Source organism: Lucilia cuprina, chromosome 6 (genome assembly GCF_022045245.1).
Source record: "Lucilia cuprina isolate Lc7/37 chromosome 6, ASM2204524v1, whole genome shotgun sequence".
NCBI classification, from domain to species: domain Eukaryota; kingdom Metazoa; phylum Arthropoda; class Insecta; order Diptera; family Calliphoridae; genus Lucilia; species Lucilia cuprina.
The window spans coordinates 16,904,813-16,926,889 of record NC_060954.1 but is presented as its reverse complement, the minus strand read 5'-3'; the positions used below and the strand labels follow the sequence as shown (position 1 = coordinate 16,926,889).

Sequence of the window (22,077 nt, the reverse complement as noted above, 5' to 3'; positions counted from 1 at the left end):
AAATTTTTTCTTAATATTACTATAACTTTTTTATTATTTCTGTTACTTTACAAATGATTTGCTAAAGAAATTTATTAACAAAAAAGGAAAAAATAAGAAAAAACTTTTATTTTGTGAGAAAAAATCCCTCTTAAGTCGTGAAATAATTGATGCATTACAAAAGATTATAAAATGAACAGAAAACCGGCAAAAAGGATCAGCGACTGGGCAAGAGAAAGTGTGTGGATAAAGTAAAGGAAATTGGTGTTGAAAAGTATTTTGTATAACTTTATCTCAAATAATAAAAATCCTCGAATAACACCAACAACAATAACAATAATAAGAGAAAAAGTTACCAGTATGAAAAAAAAAGAAAAGAAAAACTAATTTAAGGCAAAAAGATAATTTTAGTAGCTGACTGAATGACTGATAAATACGAAATGAAATAAATGAATTCCTTCCTTCTATTGTCAAGAGATTAAAGTTTTCGTAGTTAAAAGAAACTGTCACACAAAAGATATTTTAAATAAACTTATTTTTCACAAAAAGTTTATAGCACAGTTAAAGAATTTTAAGTTATTTTTGCAGTAAATAAATAATTTTTGAAATAATGGTTTATTTACTATCTTTAACAATTTAACAAAGTTTTTTTTGTACATACGAAACATATTTATGCATGTATGAACTAGTAAGCACCCTGCACCACAATCGGCGATGTTTAGCACCCTACATTGTATACTAGACTATAAAATATGTAAACTGTAGCCCCAACTATAGACTAGATTATCAACTAGAATAGACTAGGCTATACAGACTAGACTATAGACTAGATTATAGACTAGACTATAGACTAGACTATAGACTAGACCATAGACTAGACCATAGACTAGACCATAGACTAGACCATAGACTAGACTATAGACTAGACTATAGACTAGACTATAGACCAGACTATAGACTAGACTATAGACCAGACTATAGATTAGACCATAGACTAGACTATAGGTTAGACTATAGACTAGACTATAGACTAGACTATAGACTAGACTATAGACTAGACTATAGACTAGACTATAGACTAGACTATAGACTAGACTATAGACTAGACTATAGACTAGACTATAGACTAGACTATAGACTAGACTATAGACTAGACTATAGACTAGACTATAGACTAGACTATAGACTAGACTATAGACTAGAGTATAGACTAGACTATAGACTAGACTATAGACTAGACTATAGAGTAGGCAATAGACTAGACTTTAGACTAGATTATAGATTAAACTATAGACTAGACTATAGACTATATTATAGACTAGACTATAGACTTGAATATAGACTAGACTATAGACTACGCTATAGACATGACTATAGATTGACTATAGTCTAGAGTATAGACTAAACTAGACTAGACTCTAGACTTTACTATAGCCTAGACTATCTAGTCTAGTCTATAGTCTAGTCTATAATCTTGTGTATAGTTTAATCTGTTGTCTTGAGTATAATCTAGTCCATAGTCTAGTCTATAGTCTAGTCTATAGTCTAGATAATAAACTAGACTATTGAAGTCGATATAACACTCCTTAGTTACAACATGAAAGTACCCTTTTGACTTTCATAATGAGAATAAAATGTTGTTAATTTTATATTTAATTAAGTAGTCATGGAAATCTTTATCACTCATCCATCCATTTGTATATTTATTTATCAGCACCGTCATCATTTTTTTTTTTATTTAATTATATGGATTTTTCCTCTGTAACAGATTTATTTTGTACGTGTCATTGTTTTTGTTTTAATTAGCATATACAGTTTATAAAATAAATAAAGAATAAACAGCAACCGTTTTGTTACAGGTGACTTGAGTCAATAATAATTTACAAAATTTTCGTACGTGAATTGATACCAACTCGTTGTACAAACAAGCGACAAAAATGATTTTATATGCAAACAAAACATGAATTTCCGACGCACATTTGTAAAACAATGAATGTGAGTGGCGGAATGAATGAATTGACTGACAGTGAACGTAATTTCGATTTATGTTTTAATGTGACAATAAATGTCATAAACAAATACGTATTTATGTTTGTTTTTTACAGACTACCATCACTAAGCCGAAAAAATATTAAAATAATATATATTTATAAATAAATATTTAAATGAGTTCAGTAGTTTAAGAGAATTAATTTTATTTTATGAAATAGTCATTTAATTCGAGACCCTATCACATTCATAAAGTGCTTTTAATATACGTACATATTCAAATAAAAAAGCATTTTGTAAATCGGGGCTGAAGCTTGAATAATACTCTAGAGTATCTCCGCTCATGGACCCTGTTATCCTAATATTCAAAAGAGAGAAGTGAAGTGTTGATGAACTGATGAGTTCCAAGGGATTACAATGGAGAAGTTTTATCGGATCGATTCCCAAAGAAAGCATTGATAGAGCAATTGAATCCCCTTATAAAACCTAGACGAAAAAATTACTAATTCCTTTCATAATAAGGTTTTAATAGATTGAGAGAGGTGAGTTGTCAAATGTATCCTTAGCTTCGCCTCGGAATGATTTAACATGAGGTAACCAGAGCACCATATAATCTGGCCAGGACATAGTCCTGCGGGCAACTGGCGCAGGACTATGTCCTGGCTTGTCAGTTGATTGAGGTTCCTACGGGATTCACATAGTGGCTCTGGTTTAATATCCAAAATCGCGGGGAGAGAATGTTGGTTTAATATATCCTATACCTAATGGGTTGGATAAATCTCTCTTCGAACAGGTCTGTGTACAAAGCTGCATATGTTGGATTCCTAAACCCGATCGGTATCTCTTACCGTTCGTATAGTGGGACGCCAGTATATGCTGGGGAATCGATCTTTATGATCATGGGAATGGAACTGATGCTAAAATTGGTGAAAGTTCGGGAAAGTCTCCATATATTGGAGATTAGTACTGATTTAGTATGCCTTTTTACGCTTCGGGAAAGTTCTTCGGTGCTGTTGCCATCAACAGGATATATTAATTGTCTTTGGAAATTCCTACTTCCTTTGTTACATTGATCGTTTCATAAAAGAGGGATCCTGATACATTTTGTTGGGTACCCGCAACGGGGCTGCTATGACAAGAGATTAAATAGCTCGGGTACTTCAACAAAGTGCTTGTACATGGAACGGACATCCATGTACAAAAATTGCTACCTGAGTTCTTCATTAAGGAATTCAGGGGCGCATGGTAGACCGTCTCTAGTCTACCCAGTGGATGAAAAAGACCACCTTGAGATAAGGCCGTTAAGGCAGGTGCTCACGTTAATCTTTCGACATTCATATATCATGGAATCTCTCAAAAGTTAACCTATAATAGTGACAGATAGATGGTTTCGCTAGTTCGGCAGCAACTTTATTGCTATGTCATTGCTGTGCCCAGGCACCCAACACAGTGTAGAAGTAAGCAGTGTCATAGTGTCCCAAGGAGTACTGAACGATATCCATTTTGGAATATTTCACTCTAAGTCAAGAGTCGTAATAATGTGATATGTAATTCCACAATTGTCACAGGAAGGTTTGACTAACGAAAACTTATAGAGTCTTAGTAGATTCATACTCTCCTTACCTCTTATATAATGTTCTATAAATGACAGAAAATAATAATGTCCAACGCCGTTTTTTCAGTATTACAACAGTACAAAGCTAAGAAAAACACTCCTTTCTAAAGCTCCCCCACCAGCCAATACAATCATAAATAAGAAAAGGCCTATCAACCGATGTGTAAATCCAATTTACCATATCTGGTTGCAGACCTTAATCCTTGTTTATAGAGTCTTATTTTCAGAACCATACTTATCTCTTTAAAATCACATTTCTAAAGAAAAAAACTAAAAATAGTTTGAACTCAGTTTAATGTACAATTATTTATTTAATAAACTTCTTCTTCAAACAAACAACCCACCTTCAATTTAAATATCTAAATGTATGAATGTAAATATTATAATTTATTTTCAATAACAATATTTAATAAAAATATTAAATTAATCATAAAAAACCTTAACGTAAAAACCTAACGCGCTTTTAAAACAAAACACTCAATGTAAACAATAACATTATAAATGTAAACACTAGAAAAACGTATGAGAGAGTGAGTGACTTAACAAAAACAAAAAGTAATTGAGTGAGAGAAGTGTGAGAAAATAAAAAAAAAACACTCTGTAAACAGAAAAATCATAAAGTGAATATTAAAATCATATATGAGTGAATGAGTATAAACAAGTAAATAAATATGTATGGATAAACAAAAGGTCTATAAAAGAAAAAAATAACAACAATATTACATGTATGTATTTTTATTCACATTTTGTTGGTATGATTATGCATATTAAGAGCAACAAAAACAATGCAAAAATTTAACATCCAAATATGTAAATACAAACAGAAAAACACACACGTTTACGTGCAAATTAAAACCTTATACGGGCCCATGCTTACTGATACATGTGTTTCAAACGGTGGAATCAGTGTAGTTAGTTTAGCCAGCAGTAGCCACAGTAGTCTAGGTTAATAGACAGCTGTAGAGAGCTGATGATGATGATGTTACTATTTGAAGAGGAGCAATCACTGAATGTTTGTATTTATTATTAAATTTTGTACTTTGTATTGTTAACAATCATTATGGCCTACGCAGTGAGCACAGAGGAGGGTAAAAATATGGCAACATTGCGGTTGGAACTAACTAAGTAACTAACTAACTATCTATCTATCTATCTATCTATCTATCTATCTATCTATCTATCTATCTATCTATCTATCTATCTATCTATCTATCTATCTATCTATCTATCTATCTATCTATCTATCTATCTATCTATCTATCTATCTATCTATCTATCTATCTACCTATCTATCTATCTATCTTTCTATCTATCTTTCTATCCATCTATCACGTTTGTTAACATTTATTAATTGTGATTTAGACAATGGATGTGTATAAAATTTAGATTGTTACAAGTTTGACAACATTGCATTGTCTGACAACATAGTGTTGTCGTACGTATCTAAATACTTCGACAACGAATGTTATTGAAAAATTGTTAACATGTTGGTGTCATTTGGTTGTATAATTTTATTTTAGTCCATGTTAGTGTCACTTTGGTTGTATAATTTGATTTTAGTCCAAATTGAACTAATCATTGTCCAAATAGTTTTTCTATATAGAAGTTATTACTTATAAACTTCTGATTAAAAATGTTTAGAGGCGTTTGAATGATCACGTTTATTTTGTAAAATATTTGCACAATATGATCATAACTTAAACTACTTGGTATTAAGATATTATAAAGTATCATAAAATAAATAATTAACTTAAAAACCCCATGTTACCAACAACAACTTAAACGGTTTATAACTACATTTATTAACAACACTATGTCCAACACTGGACAATAACCATCAAAAAATAAACATTAAAACAAATTGACAAGCATGAAATATTAAATACTTACACACATACATACAACAATAACACAACATAGAGAAAAAAGATGCAAATTTAAATAAATATTTGAAAACAACGTTTAAAACAAAATTGTTTTTATTTTCAATTAAAAATAAACAATAGACGCAAAACGACAAGAAGAATAAAACAAAATGCCGGTTCAATATTTTGATGGTCAACGTGAAAAAAGGGCCTCTTAAATTATAATACAAACCGACAGACTGGAAATCGTCAACGGCCAACACCAACAACCAATCGAAAGACAGTTAAAAATTCAAAAGCATTAGAAGCCTAAAGAAGCCGAATTTTTTTTCGTCTAGTTTAAAACATAAAATTTGTTTATTATTAATCACAGTAGTAAAGACTAGTTTAAACTAAGCACATGTGTGTTTAGTATAATAAACCAATTGAATTGATTAAATTGTGTTAAAGTATTAAGCTAAAAAAAAATTAAAAATAAATAAAAATATATAAATAAACCAAACAAGAAGTGTTAATCAGACAAAACGGAAGGAAGCCTTGAAAATTATAATAATTCAAATTTGAAAAAAAAACTAATAAAAAACACAGTGATATGAAGAATATTTCTATGAGACTCTATTTAGCATTAACATTATCGATATTACTAATCAATTCCTGTGTCTTGGCTCAAAAAGATCTAGTGCGTCAATTGATAGAAACAAATACGTACTCTTGTGAAGTTCATAAAATTCAAACCAAAGATAATTATATCTTAACAGTACATCGTATACCTGCTTCCACTAATAGCTCTAAAATCGCAACACCCACAAAACGTCCTATAATACTCATGCATGGCCTGTTAGGTTCTGGCGCCGATTTTATATTACCCGGTAAAAATCGTGCCCTTAGTGCTTTACTACACGAACAGGGCTATGATGTTTGGCTGCCGAATGCTCGTGGCACCACCTATTCCAAAAAGCATATAATCTATGATTCCTCACAACCGGAATTTTGGAATTTTACTTGGCATGAAATTGGTGTACAAGATTTACCCGCCATTGTTGATTATGTTTTGAATTTTACTCAACAATCCTCTTTGCATTATGTCGCCCATTCTCAGGGTTCTACTACCCTTCTGGTAATGCTTTCAGAGAGACCTGACTACAATGATAAAATAGCCAGTGCTCATCTATTGGCTCCGGTGGCATTTTTAAAGGATCTCAAAAGTCCTCCCCTGCGTGTGATGGCCTATGAAAGTGATAAAATAGAGGTAAGTTAAAAGAAGAATTTAATTTTTTTTATATAAAAAGCACAGTTATAGAATTAAATAAAGAGAAAGAAAAAGTTTTCTAAACTTAATACTAAAAATAATTCCATGAAAATATCCATAATTTAATATAAATTTGTAACTTATAAAAAATAACAATTACAAATAACTGTAATTTTCAAAAGCTTTAATTACAATCACAAGTAATTGTAATTGGAAAAACTTAAATTACAATTACAAATAATTTTAATTGCTTTTTGCTCAATTACACATTACAAGTAATGCATCATAATTATTGGCTAAAGTTGCAGTCATTATATAGATCAACTTTAATATCGATAAAGCTATATTACAATCTAAAAAGTTCACGTTTCAAAATATATATAAAGTTTTACTTTTAATAGGAAAGTGTAGTCTATATTCTAGTCTATAGTCTAATCTAAAGTCTTGTCTATAGTCTAGTCTATAGCCTACCTAGTCTGTAGTCTATAATCTAGTCTGTAGTCTAGAATATAGCCTTGTTTATAGCCTACGCTATAGTCTAATCTTAAGACTAGTCTACAGTTTCATCTTAAGACTAGTCTACACTCTAGTCTATGGTCTAGTCTACAGTACATAGTGTAGTCTATAATCTAGTAAAGTCTAACATCTAGTCTGAAGTCTAGTCTATAATAGTCTAGTCTATAGTGTAGTCTATAGTCTAGTCTATAGTGTAGTCTATAGTCTAGTCTATAGTCTAGTCTATAGTCTAGTCTATAGTCTAGTCTATAGTCTAGTCTATAGTCTAGTCTATAGTCTAGTCTATAGTCTAGTCTATAGTCTAGTCTATAGTCTAGTCTATAGTCTAGTCTATAGTCTAGTCTATAGTCTAGTCTATAGTCTAGTCTATAGTCGAGTCTATAGTCGAGTCTATAGTCTAGTCTCTAGTCTAGTCTATAGTCTATTCTATAGTCTAATCTATAGTCTAGCCTCTAGTCTAGTCTGTAGTCTATTTTAGTTTATAGTCTGGTCTATAGTTTAGTTTATATTCTATAGTCTAGTCTATAGTCTAGTCAGCCGTCTAGTATATAGTCTAGTCGATAGTCCAGTATTAAGTCATGTCTATAGTCTAACATAGTATACTCTATAGTCTAGCACATAGTCTATTCTATAATCTAGTCTATGGTTTTGTCTATTTACTAGACACTCTACACTACATTAGACTACACTATAGACTACTCTAAATGCTGGTCTATTGTTAAACTATGTGGTCTATTTATAAGTAACTTACAAGTTGGCAGTATTTAAGTACTGAGAATGGTGTGGGGTTACCGAGGGATTTTTCGTATATTAAAAACTTCTAAAGTACCATCTAAATTACTTTAGGAGTAAGAAAACTATTTTATTACTTATAATTAGAATAAACTTTTTATTTGAAATTTTGTTGATGTTATGTAGCAATTTTTACCGACCAAATTAAAAATTTACAACTTAAGGAAATAATTTTACACTAAAAACAACCCAACATAACGATCACGTACTATTGTACTTATACTCGTATTAAGCTTATTTAATGGACTCACAGATTCTTTATCAAATTCCATAAATGTGTCATTTAATGATCTTGTTATTACACATGCCCGTCTGTCTTATGTTCGTACAACATGTTTGACACTTAACACGCGCGCTCGCCAAAAAAAAAAACACATAAAATGTTTAATGACATGTTTTCGACTGTGCAAAAAATAAAAATTAATTTATATATTTTTAGAAGAAGGTAAGAAAAAAAAAACAAATACTTTAATTCAATTGAGTTATGTAATAAAAATAAAATTTGTTTAGTAGCAACAAACATTAGGGGGGGAATTCTTAATATGTTATATGTTGAGGTATGTACGTATGTATATAATGCAAAATTTTGATAACTATAACCTTGGTTAAAACACTTCATATAGATTTGAAAACAAATTGCATTCAATTAAATATTTAATTGCCATTGACAAAAGTCGGTAGTTTGAAAGTAAACAATTTAACACGGAAATAAAAGTGACGGAAGTATTGCAGTAATTTTGTTAATATATCATTCTGAATCCAACTATTGTTTCTAACAAAAACTGTCATAAAAATGTCATCTTTGCTATAAACAACTTTTATAGTTTCTTTTTTCTTTCGTTCTTAACCAACGTGACACTTATTAACTCGAAAGGTTAATCCCCAATCTCCAAGTCATTGTCTTTAGAGTATCAAAATGAACACATACTCTCTCGGTTCTTATTAAGTCAAGTAACTACTTTTGTTGTTTAAATAACCAGCTTAATATTAATACTAATGAATCCTTTTTATGTTTTCCTTAACATTTTTTTCCATATAACATTGCCCTGCTCTACAGTACCTTCTCGCTATTACTGTCATTAAAAAAAAAGTTCGTTCCTTTTATACCATGAATAGTAAGGATGTATAAAAAAAATTAATAATATGCATACATTTTATAAATGTAATCCTTAGTAAAAGTCTTTGTATATGTGTACAGTAGTAGTTCCTCTTATATTTTTATATAGGAGTCCTTTATATATAACTATAGATTAACCCATTGTGTAATAGTATTTGCAATGAAATATATTTGAATTATAATTTAATATAAATTTTTACTTTGAGTATGAATATGAATGAGTAGTCATGGCATGGTCGAACATATGCTACACTACATGTTACAATTGTGAGACCAATGGTAAATATGAGCCTTTTCGTATAAATATTGGTAGAAGGATATACGCTCTCATTAAAGTAAATTATGCAGAATTTTGTCTTAATACTTGGGTTTACAAGTGATTTATTGACTTTCAGGTCAATTTCTGAAGATGAGACCCGATTATTACAAAAATCGAAATTGTGTCAATTCTAAGCTTAAAATCTCTATTCCGTGGTAAGTTGTATAAGGGCTAAAGAAAACAATTCACCGATTTCAAAAGATTAAAAATTGTTCACTCTTTTTCCATATTATAGTCAACACCGCATTCATAAAGATATTAAGCGTTTATTTTGGTTTAATTGCACTCATTTTCTATATATTCTGGGGTTCAATTAAATTCTAAGACGATCTAGCCATCTGTCTAGTCCGTCCGTCTGTCTGTTTAAAGCATGATAGAGTCTGAACAGAAAAGGCTAGAGAATTAAAATTTTCCACAAATATTTTCAAGAGGTTTGATTTTTTATTGGTATTGAAAATGTTTTCGCATAACCCTCTAAAAAAGAAACAGCTTTAACAGTTAAAACTTTTTAAAAAATGCGAGTGCAGCGAAAGAATTCGTCATAATTAAGCACGTAGGCCAAATTCTCTCTACCAAATTTGATGGGAATCGGTTCATAATTAACTGTACCCCTAACATAAGGTGCCCTACAAGAAATTACTTTAACATCCATCACGGACTTAAAAGTATCAGCTGAAATTCTGCATAAGCAAGTTTCTTAGGAGCACAAACGTCGGTACCGAATTTTATGAGGGTCGGTCTATAATTGACCCTACTGAAATATACGAATTTCATCCTGAAATTCTTCATAAGAAAGTTTCTTACGATTTAGTTCGTGGCTCCCGGTAGGTTAGTGGTTAGTGTTCTAGCCTGGTAGACCGGAGGTGGTGGGTTCGATTCCCATAGCCCGATAGAGGCCTAGGTGTATTTCTTCGGATTTGATGTATATATGTACATCATCCTTTATCTAAATAGTTAGTTAGTTAGTTAGTTAGTTAGTTAGTTAGTTAGTTAGTTAGTTAGTTAGTTTAGACTAGTTTTTATTCCAGACTATAGCCAAGTTTGACGAGACTTTTTACTAGTTAACAGTTCAGTCAATATACTAGCGTGGCGTCCAAGCTATAGACTAATTTGTAAACGATATTCTAGTTTGTAGTCCAGCCTATAGATACGTTTTTGGTCTAGGCTATAGTTCAGACAACAGACTAGTTTATAGTCCATACAATAGACCATAGACCAGTTTATAGTATATTTTATTGTTTATACTTTAGACTGATTTCTATTCCAGACTAAAGACAAGTTGATAGTCCAGATTATAGACTAGTTTATAGTCCAGACTATAGACTAGTTTATAGTCCATACTATAGACTGAATTTGTAGAACAAGTGGATAGTTAAGATTATAGACCAGTTTAGACTAGTCCAGACAATAGACTAGTTTATGGTCCAAATTATAACTTGTTTATGGTTCAGACTACAGACTAGTTTACAGCCCAGACAAGATTATTGTCCAGTTTATAGTTTAGTGTATAGTCCTGACAGTAGACAAGTTTATTCTCAAGGCTATAGACTAGTTTACAGTCCGCACTATATACTAGTTTATAGTACACTCTATAGACTAGTTTACAGTCCAGACTATACACTAGTTTATATTCCAGATTATAGACAAATTTATTGTAAGGACTATAGTCTTAGTTAGTCCTTCATAAGAAAGTTTCTTACGAGTTAGTTAGTTAGTTAGTTAGTTAGTTAGTTAGTTAGTTAGTTAGTGGCCCCCGGTAGGTTAGTGGTTAGTGTTCTAGTCTGGTAGACCGGAGGTGGTAGGTTCGATTCCCACATGAGGCACTGGTTAAGGAGCGCACAACAGGCCCGATAGAGGCCTAGGTGTATTTCTTCGGATTTAATGTATATATGTATATCATCCTTTAACTAAATAGTTAGTTAGTTAGTTAGTTAGTTAGTTAGTTAGTTAGTTAGTTAGTTAGTTAGTTAGTTAGTTAGTTAGTTAGTTAGTTGGTTAGTTAGTTAGTTAGTTAGTTAGTTAGTTAGTTAGTTAGTTAGTTAGTTAGTTAGTTAGTTAGTTAGTTAGTTAGTTAGTTAGTTAGCTAGCTAGCTAGCCAGCTAGTTAGTTAGTTAGTTAGTTAGTTAGATAGTTAGTTAGTTAGTTAGTTAGTTAGTTAGTTAGTTAGTTAGTTAGTTAGTTAGTTAGTTAGTTAGTTAGTTAGTTAGATAGTTAGATAGTTAGTTGGTTAGTTAGTTAGTTAGTTAGTTAGTTAGTTAGTTAGTTAGTTAGTTAGTTAGTTAGTTAGTTAGTTAGTTAGTTAGTTAGTTAGTTAGTTAGTTAGTTAGTTAGTTAGTTAGTTAGTTAGTTAGTTAGTTAGTTAGTTTGTTAGTTAATTAGTTAGTAAGTTAGTTAGTTAGTTAGTTAGTTAGTTAGTTACCCTTCCATCGTTTTCAATGGTTTAATAACAAGGATTTAAACTCTTACATACATTACACTTCGTGTATTTAAATACGGTGAAACAATTTTAAAATTTACACACATAAATCTTTTACATATAAATGTGTTAAATATAGCAGAAGAAGTAGTTGTAACAGTAGTTTTAATCACTGTCACCCCAGTGGGAAATGTTTAGTATAAGGAATTTAAAAATACCTTTAATTTCATACATTCAGTAGGTAACGCCCAATGCAGACTCCTGTAAGGTACCGCATAGAATCAGAATGGGAGTGAATTGATCTAATCATTGTTACTACTGCAAACTGCTTAATAATACAGATGATTATCCAGTAAAGGCTATAGGTTAGTTTATAATCCAGTTTTTAGACAAGTTTAAAGTCCAAACTATAGCATAGTTACTGAACCATTAACTATGCTATAGTTTGGACTAGAAGACTTTAAACTAGTCCAGACTATAGTTTATAGTCCATACTCCAGACATAAACAAATCTCAGACAATTGATTATATAATAAACCAGATTAAATGATTAATAGTTCGAACTATAGTTATAGTTCAAACTATAGACTATATAGAAGAGGAAATTGTTAAACGATTATGATGATAATGCAATAAGATGGTGGGTTAAAACAACATGAACTGACATCATTAATATTTATTTCCTACTGGGTTACATTATTACCGAATTCACATTTTTCTACCACATTTAACTATGGCTATATTTGCATGTAAATATGTGTAAGTTATATTTACATACATATATGAGTGAATGTGTATGCATGAGTTTATTTGAGAATTTTTAAACCTTAACCACTAAATAAAGTTTGCGGTTTTTATATTTTCAAATTTAAATGCAAATTTTTGTTTTTTCTCCTCCTTAACAGCGACGAGTATTTACAATATTCGTTTGGTTTTTTGTTCCGTATTCACCCATTAAGCTTCATTTTCTGGTTACAATTATTATTTCAATTCAGCAACGAAAAACACCTTTTGTTTTTATTTCACCGTTTTACCCCAAACTGAGTTAATACACTTTTTTTATATTCAAACTCCTTTGCCTTCTCTCTCTCATTCTATTATCCTGTGCTTTTTTATTTTATTTTAAAGTTGTAGTGGGTTTGAGTATTTGTTTTTTTTTAATATCCTGTGTATATTTATGTATGTGTGTGTTTGTCTTTTTTTATATATTTTTAGGCCCTCTTAAATCACTTGGGATTATATGAACTTTTTCCATCTACCGCTCTAAATCAATTGGGCGGACATCTGTTGTGCGGTAACGGTGTACCCACTCAAAATCTCTGCCTGTTACTTACGTTTCTATCGGTGGGTTTTAGTGACTTTCAAATGGATCGTGTGAGTATAAAATTTAAAAAAATATATATTTAAAACCATGATTTAGCATTCATTTCTATTTCTAGATGTTTGCAATTTTTTTTACACATTTTATTTTTATTTCTTCTTCACTACAAATCTACATACTTACTTACATATAAAGTTATTTAACTGCAGGCATTTGAAATATGGTTTTAAATGTACAAAAATACTGTAAAAAGTTTTTCATTAAATTTTTGTGGTTTCAAACTTTTTTTACATACATACATACTCAAAAAGCTTCAGGGTTGCAGAGCAAAAAAAAAAGAGTTTTGTATTAAGTTTTTTTTTCTACTATTAATATTTAAATGCATGTTTAAGCTTTTTTACATGCTTCAACAATAATAAGGTAAAAAATGTGATTTTTTCACCCCCTACCTCTAAATGTTGCATTTTATTTATGCGGAAACATAAGTTGGTTGTAAAAAGCCAAGGCTTTTGACATTGACCTCAAGTGTATGTTTGACTTTGAATTGAAATCCTTCAATTAAAATAAATAATTATAAAATGTTTATTTTTAAGATATTAACAATTTAATTATGGTTAAAATTAAATAGGGAGAATGTTTTTATAAAACAAAAACAAAAAACTTTGGACAAGTTTTAATCCAAATTATGGACCAGTCTACACTTAAGGCAAGTTAAAAGTCATATTTTTATTAAAGGCTATAGATTAGATGATAGTCCAGATTTTAGACTAGTTTTTAGTCCAGACTATTGCCAAGTTTGCCGAGACTTTTGACTAGTTAACCGTTCAGTCAATATATTAGCGTGGCGTCCTAGCTATAGACTAATTTGTAAACGATATTCTAGTTTGTAGTCCAGTCTATAGATACGTTATAGTCCCTACAATAGACCATAGACCAGTTTATAGTATATTTTATAGTCAATACTTTAGACTGATTTCTATTCCAGACTAAAGACAAGTTGATAGTCCAGGTTATAGACTAGCTTTTAGTCCAGACTATAGACAAGTTTATAGTCCAGACTATAGACTAGTTTATAGTCCAGACTATAGACTAGGTTATAGTCCAGACTATAGACTAGGTTATAGTCCAGACTATAGACTAGTTTATAGTCTGGACTATAGACTAGTTTATTGCCCAGAATATAGACTAGTTTATTGTCAGGAATATAGACTAGTTTATAGTCCAGACTATAGACTAGTTTACAGTCCAAACTATAGATTAGTTTACAGTCCAGACTATAGACAAGTTTGTTGCTTGGACTATAGTTTAGTTTATAGTCCAGACTATAGACTAGTTTAAAGTCCAGACTATAGACTAGTTTATAGTCCAGACTATAGACTAGTTTATAGTCCAGACTATAGACTAGTTTATAGTCCAGACTATAGACTAGTTTACAGTCCAAACTATAGATTAGTTTACAGTCGAGACTATAGACAAGTTTGTTGCTTGGACTATAGTTTAGTTTATAGTCCAGGCTATAGACTAGTTTATAGTCCAGACTATTGTTTTGTGTATAGTCAAGACTATAGACTAGTTTATTGTACAGACTATGGTTTAGTTTATGTTCCAGACTAAATCAAACTATAGACTAATTTATAGTACAGATTATAAAAAAGGTTATATTCCAGACTATAGAGTAGTTTATAGTCCAGAATTTAAACAAATCAGATTATTATTTTATTGTCCAGATTATAGACTTATTTATAATTCAGACTACAAACTAGATTATTTTTTGTTATTGAAGTTTCCCTTTTCACCCCGTGGATCCGTGTCTGGATTATAAGCGTCTTTATAGTCGAGGTTATTAACTAGTTTATAGTCCAGACTACAGACTGTTTAGAGTCCGGATTATGAACCGGAATATAGTTCAGATTATAAACAAATTTATAGTGCAGACAATAGACTAGTTTATTTCCCAAATTATAGTCGAGATTTTATAAACTTGTAGACTATCCAAACTAGTACGTAGCATAACTCATATTCTTATATCTAAATTTGAAGTGAATGCTTTGAACTAGTTTCTAGTTCAGATTATAGACTATATTAAACTGTAGGCTAGTTCATATTATTGTATGATACAACTCAAGGTATAGTTTAAAGACTATACCAGACTATAGACTAGTTTATACGAATTCTACATAGTTTATCTCTAATACATTTAAACTATGCTTTTATTCTGGATATTCAATAATAAATATAACTTTGAATGACAAATTAGAAATCTTCATGGATTACAAGTACTCTTATTAGAAACTCTTCTGAACTACTGCATCATTTGTTTTGTGTTAAAATTCAAGTCCCCTTTAACCTGTTGTCTTTTTGTTCAAATTATATTTTACATTTTCTAAATAAATTCCAGAAAAAAAAAACAAATTTTCTTTGATTATTTTTTAATCCTGTCAGACTCAAGTCAAACACTAGATTTTAGTTGAGCATTTTTCTCTTTTTTTCAATTCTGACAGTCGCTCTTTATTTATTTATTCATTTATATCTGTGATAAAGTTAAACAATTTCTATTGCTCTCTTCATATTGTTGATGTAGTTGTTGTTGTGGTTGTTGTTGTAGTTGCTGTTGTTTAGTGAATCCTTTTAACAAAATTGTTTACAATATAATCGTCTAAAATGTTCAAACCATCCATCATTACTTTAACAACATGAACATGGACATAATGTTGAACAGAGGGTAAAAATGTTAAGAAACCTCAGGTTATTTTTATAACAGTTTTTTTATATTTTATCTAGTTGTTATTTTTATTATTTTGTCCCATGGACAACATCAACAACAACATTTATACCGGAAATGCAAAAATATGTCTGCTTTCATTTTTCATATTTTTTTTTTTGTCTTCTTTTTGTTATGTAATATTTAGTCCATGTTGTCCTTATTTTTACAAGACAATTGTTATTTTTATCATGTTTGTTGTTATTATGTTTAGAACCCTTTTTCATCTAAATACTGTTCTATATTATGGATACAATTGGTAACTATAGATCCATATTGCAGTTTTGTAACAATTTCTTTCATTGTATTCACTTATTTCACGCTACAGTTAATTTGAATGTTTTGATATTTTGTTGCTCTTTCTTTGTGCACCCTACATAAAGAATAAAAAATAGTTTATGGTCTAGTAATAGTCTAGACTAGTTTATAGTCTAGACTATTGACTAGTTGTTACTACAGACTATAGACTATTTTTTTGTCCAGACTATAACTATTTTACCGTTTATTGACTAGTTTAGACTTTAGACAAGTTTATAGTCCATACTATAGACTAGTTTAGAGATCAGACAGTAGTAGTAGTTTAGAGTCCAGACTATTGACAAGTTCATAGTACAGATACCACTAGCACTAGTTAACAATAAAGTTTATATTCCAGACTATAGTCTATGGGTCTGACTATAGACTAGTTTATAGTCCAGATTATAGACTATAGATTAGTTTATAGACTACTACATAGTTCAGACTATAGACTAGTTTATAGTCCAGACTATAGACTAGTTTATTGTTTAGACTATAACTAGTTTACAGTCCAGACTTAGACTAGTTTACAGTCCACACTATAGACTAGTTTATAGTCCAGACTATGGATTAGTTTATAGACTACTACATAATCCAGACTAGTTCATAGTTTAGACTAGTATATAGTCCTTCATTAGCTATTTTATTGTCTAGACTATAACTGTTTACAGTCCTGACTATAGAATAGTTTATAGTCCAAACTATAGACTGGTTTATGGTCCAGACTATAGAGTAGTTTATAGACTAATACATAGTTCAGGCTATAGACTAGTTTATAGTCCAGAATACTGACTAGTTGTTTGTGCAGTCTAGTTTATTGTCCAGACTATATACTAGTTTATAGTCCACTAAACTGGACTTGTTTATTGTCTAGACTATAACTAGTTTACAGTCCATACTTAGAATAATTTACAGTCCAGACTATTGACTAGTTGTTAGTGCAGACTACAGACTAGTTTATTGTCCAGACTATAACTATTTTACATTTTATTGACTAGTTCATAGGGCAGACTATAGATTAGTTTATAGTCCCGACTTAGACTAGTTTAGATTCCAGACCATAGACTAGTTTATAGTCCAAACTATATACAAGATTATAGTCGAGGCTATAGGCTAGTTGATAGTCCACACTATAGACTAGTTTATAGTCTAGACTATAGATTAGTTTATAGACTACTATATAGTGCAGACTATAGACTAGTTTGTAGTTCAGACTATAAACTAGTTTATTGTCCATACTGTAGATTATTTTATAGTCAACACAATAGAATAGTTTATGGTACAGATAACAGACTTAGTTTTAGTCTGTACTATAATCTTGCTTATAGCCCAGACTATTCAAAGTCTTCAGATATTGAAGTCCAGACTGTAATAATGATAATTCGATCCTTACACGACTTTATATGTTTTAAAAAGTAGGTGCTTAACAAATTCATCTTTAACTCCTAGTGAAGTTTCCTTTCAAAACTTTTATATAATTCCTATTTATGTGTCATGATCTATATATGTACATATATGTATGTATATATAGTGTAACCTATATAAAAACATTGTACCCCAAACATAAGTACATTGCATTGTTATTGTTTTGCAAATGTTGAGGGGGGGGGGAAGAAAAAGTACAATTGGATCTTGTGCATTTTCATTTCTATCTATATATTGACCTGCCCGAGGGCATATTGTCATAAAATACTTTTACAAACAAAAAACACAAAGAGACAAACATAAATATCTATGCAATTATTTAAAAAAAATACCCAGCGAACACATGTATTTAAGTTGCTTTAATAAAAATTAATATTAAAAGGGAGTTTCAATCAGAGACAAACATGTGAATTCTTTAAGAAATAAGTTCTAGAAAAGAATCAGGAGATAAAGTTATCGAGTGGCTTCTTTTTGGATTACTTAAGGACACTAAAGTAGTGATGTGTTTGCTCTACTAATACACATTCATTTGTTAAACAGATATAAGAAATACTCCTTTTAAAATGTATAGAAGAAAATCATATACTAACTACTATTTAGTTTACTTAGATACATTAAGGTAATAACAAACTCCTTTTCATAATTTGATATTATTAAAGCTAACGATGGAATTTTAAGCAATCCATAATGAAGGACTTTATCTATCGACACTCTAATGACCCCCTATTATGCTAACGGAATGTCAATTATCACTTAAGTCTCTCTAAGTAATCTAAATAGAGATGATGAATGATGATATAATCAGACTATAGTTTAATTTATAGTCCAGACTATAGATTAGTTTATATTCAATATTAGTTAATAGTTTAGATTATCGATTTGTTTATAGGACACTTTTTAGATTAGTTTATAGTCCAGACTATAGAATAGTTTATAGTTCAGACTATAGATTAGATTCTTAGTCCATGGTCTATACAAAAGTCTACAGTCTGGACTATAGAATAATCTGGACTAAAGGCTAGTTTATAGTTCATATTAGTTTATAGTACAGTCTATATATTAGTTAATTTTCCATACTATAGACTAGTTTATGGACCAGACTAAAGACTTGTTTATAGTCCATACTAAAGACAAACCTATAGTTTTACTATAAACTAGTCTATAATATGGACTATATATATTATATACTCTGGACTATAGACTAGTTTATAGTCCAGACCATAAACTAGTCCATACTAGTCTATAGTACCAACTATAGAATAATTTATTGTCCTGACTGTATACTAGTTTACAGTCCACACTATAGACTAGTTTATATTACATACTTTAGGCTAGTTTATAGTTCAAACTACAGATCAGTTTAGAGACTGTATACTAGTTTACAGTCCAGACTATAGACTAGTATATATAGACTAGATTATAGGACTAGTTGCAGTCCGAACTATAGACTAAATTATAGGACTAGTACAGACTATAGACTTCTGTATAATTTGGACTATAGACTAAGTAATACTTAGTTTGGACTAGTCCAGATCAAAAAAGTTACATGGACTTCTTATAAAAATACTGAAACATCAATCATTTATTTGATGGGTTTAACACACAGTTGTATGTTTTGGTTCACATGCATACATATATACATACGTGTGTGATTTTATGTCTGTATGTAGACATCTGACAAATAAAAGTACTGAGGACATTTAGTTCATCCGTTTATTCCTTGGATTTTGTGGCCCATATATATATGAAGCACAACTGCTTTTTAATTGTTGTTAAAAAGTTTTCTTGTTCAAAAAAAAGTTAAAATTTTTTCCCTTGCCTCCTTTTCACTACATACAAGCAAATTGTTGTTGTTATTCCTTATTTTTTAAAGGATTCTTGTGTTTAATTTTATATTTTATTTTGTTTTATTTCTATCGTGTGTGTGTGTGTTTATTTATTATAACAATGATAAAAAGTTTTCAAATGCAAATTATTATGTTGTTTTGTATGTATGTAGGAGTATGTGAGTGAGTGAGTGAGTGAGTGTGTATGAATCCTGATTGTTGCAGGTTTATAATACAGGCATATATGTATGTGATATTATGTGGGTCTTATATATTATATATCTTTTTTAGTAAATCTATTCGTAATCTTGTTTGTTTGTGCGTCTATCATGTCTAAGTAAAGGGAAAAGTAAAATGGACCAAATGTTGTATGTTTTTCATGTCAAAGATGTTCCTCTTTTAACATTGACAGTACAGCACATGGACCCTCTATGCAGGGTTTTAATTCAAAATTTAAACTCGAATACTTCCTGATTATTTCTGCATCAAATTTCACCTTCATCGGACCTGCAGTTTGGAATTAACATATTGATTTATAAAATAATGGTTCTTTAGGGAAAAAAGGGATTTCTTTGTTTTTATTTAGTTAACTATTTACAGACTTCAAATATGGATCGAAAGAGTAATAAATGTCTCATTAGCATAAACATGACATATATAGAGTAAAGACCCCACTAAAGTCCCCTTAAAAGATACAAACTATATAACTGGTACTTTTTTTGTGCCTTTTTGGTACTTTTTTGTATACAAACTTTGAAAATAACGTATTCAAGCAGTAAAAAGGTGGAAATTTGAAAACTGAAAGGTTTTTATTTGTGAAAAGTCTGAAAATACTGTACAATACCGGTTACTTATAGCTACATTAGTATAATAAAACATGTAACAAAGTTTTGGATACATTTTTTTAAATAAATAAACCCCAAAAAATAACAGAAACAAAATTATACAAGTACATAAAATTATTGCTATAAAAAATGATGTTCTGTTGCTTATGCTAGAAATATAATGGAGACAAACAACAAGTTGTTTATTAGTGAAAAAGTATGGAAAAAAAACTTTTTTTATATGCATAAATTCAAACAACAACAGAAAGCAATACAAAACTTTTGTTGAAAAATTTAAATATCTTTTAAGTATTTAAATTAAGCTTTTAATTTATAATTTAAAACTCAAAATTATATGTTATAAGCAAAAATTATAAATATTTGTTAATTTTTTTTTTAAGAAAAAGTTTTTAATTATTTTACTTTCTTTAGTCAAGTCTGTTCAAATATATTATAAAATATTCTCCCACTAAAACTAAATACGTTAAATTTATAATATTTTTATAAATTTATTTTCATAATTTTTTGCCAAATCTTTTCCCATCGAATGACACCCGAAACAGCCTTTTTCAATAATTTCTTTATGAAAAAATGATAAATTGTAAAACTGCAGTCATAAAATGTAATAAGAAATTACTCAAACGCAACGAACAACAAAAATAATTTATTTATATTGCTTATACACATATACATATTTACATATACATACGTATGTAAATTAGGATCACCCACTTTTGCAAATAGAATGACAATTAACTACAAAAGTATTTCTAAAAATTTTAAATTACTGAGAAATTTAAAAAATCATCTTATTGAAACCCATAATTTCAGGGAGTTATTAAAAAGATATGACAAATGGAAACGCTATATTCTTTTAGTGGTCTATCCTATTGGGAAAATAACAAAGACACCATTTACGGTAAATTTTCTTATATTGACCTTATAGTCAAAACTATTCTATCGTCATGACCATAGACCAATCTATAGTCTTGGTCTATAGTCAAGAGTACAGACAGGTCTATAGGCAAGAGTACAGACTGGCCAATAGCTAAAATTATAGACTCTTCTATAGTCAGGACTATAGACTCTTCTATAGTCAGGACCATAGAATCTTCTATAGTCAAAACTATAGACTCTTTTATAGTCAAGACTATAGACTCTTCTATAATCAAGACTATAGACTCCTCTATAGTCAAGACTATAGACTCTTCTATAGTCAAGACTGTAGACTATCCTACAGTCAAGACTGTAGACTATCCTATAGTCAAAACTATAAACTCTTCTATAGTCAAGACTATAAACTCTTTTATAGTCAAGACTATAAACTATTCTATAGTCAATACTGTAGACTATTCTATAGTCAAGTATTGGTGCATAGTCAAGACTATCTATCTTGGTCTAAATATAGTCAAGAATACAGACAGGTCTATAGGCAAAAGTACAGATTGGTCAATAGCTAAAACTATAGACTCTATAGTCAAGACGATAGACTCTTCTATAGTCAAGACTATAGGCTCTTCTATAGTCAAGACTATAGACTCTTCTATAGTCAGGACTATAGAATTTTCTATAGTCAAGACTATAGACTCTTCTATAGTCAAGACTGTAGTCAAGACTATAGACTCTTCTATAGTCAAGACTATAGACTCTTCTATAGTCAAGACTATAGACTCTTCTATAGTCAAGACTATAGATTCTTCTATAGTCAAGAATATAGACTCTTCTATAGTCAAGAATATAGACTCTTCTATAGTCAAGACTATAGA

General features: G+C 30.0%; 1 protein-coding gene across 1 annotated transcript in view; it reads left to right on the top strand.

Moving 5' to 3' along the window:
* The first annotated feature begins 5,838 nt into the window (after positions 1 to 5,838).
* Positions 5,839 to 22,077, top strand: part of LOC111686665 (lipase 3) — a 35,418-nt gene continuing 19,179 nt past the window's right edge. Inside the window, exons 1-2 of the mRNA XM_023449031.2 lie at positions 5,839 to 6,697; positions 13,073 to 13,231. Coding sequence (XP_023304799.2) covers positions 6,041 to 6,697; positions 13,073 to 13,231 — 816 coding nt within the window. The 5' untranslated portion in view covers positions 5,839 to 6,040. The remainder of the gene's footprint in view (positions 6,698 to 13,072; positions 13,232 to 22,077) is intronic.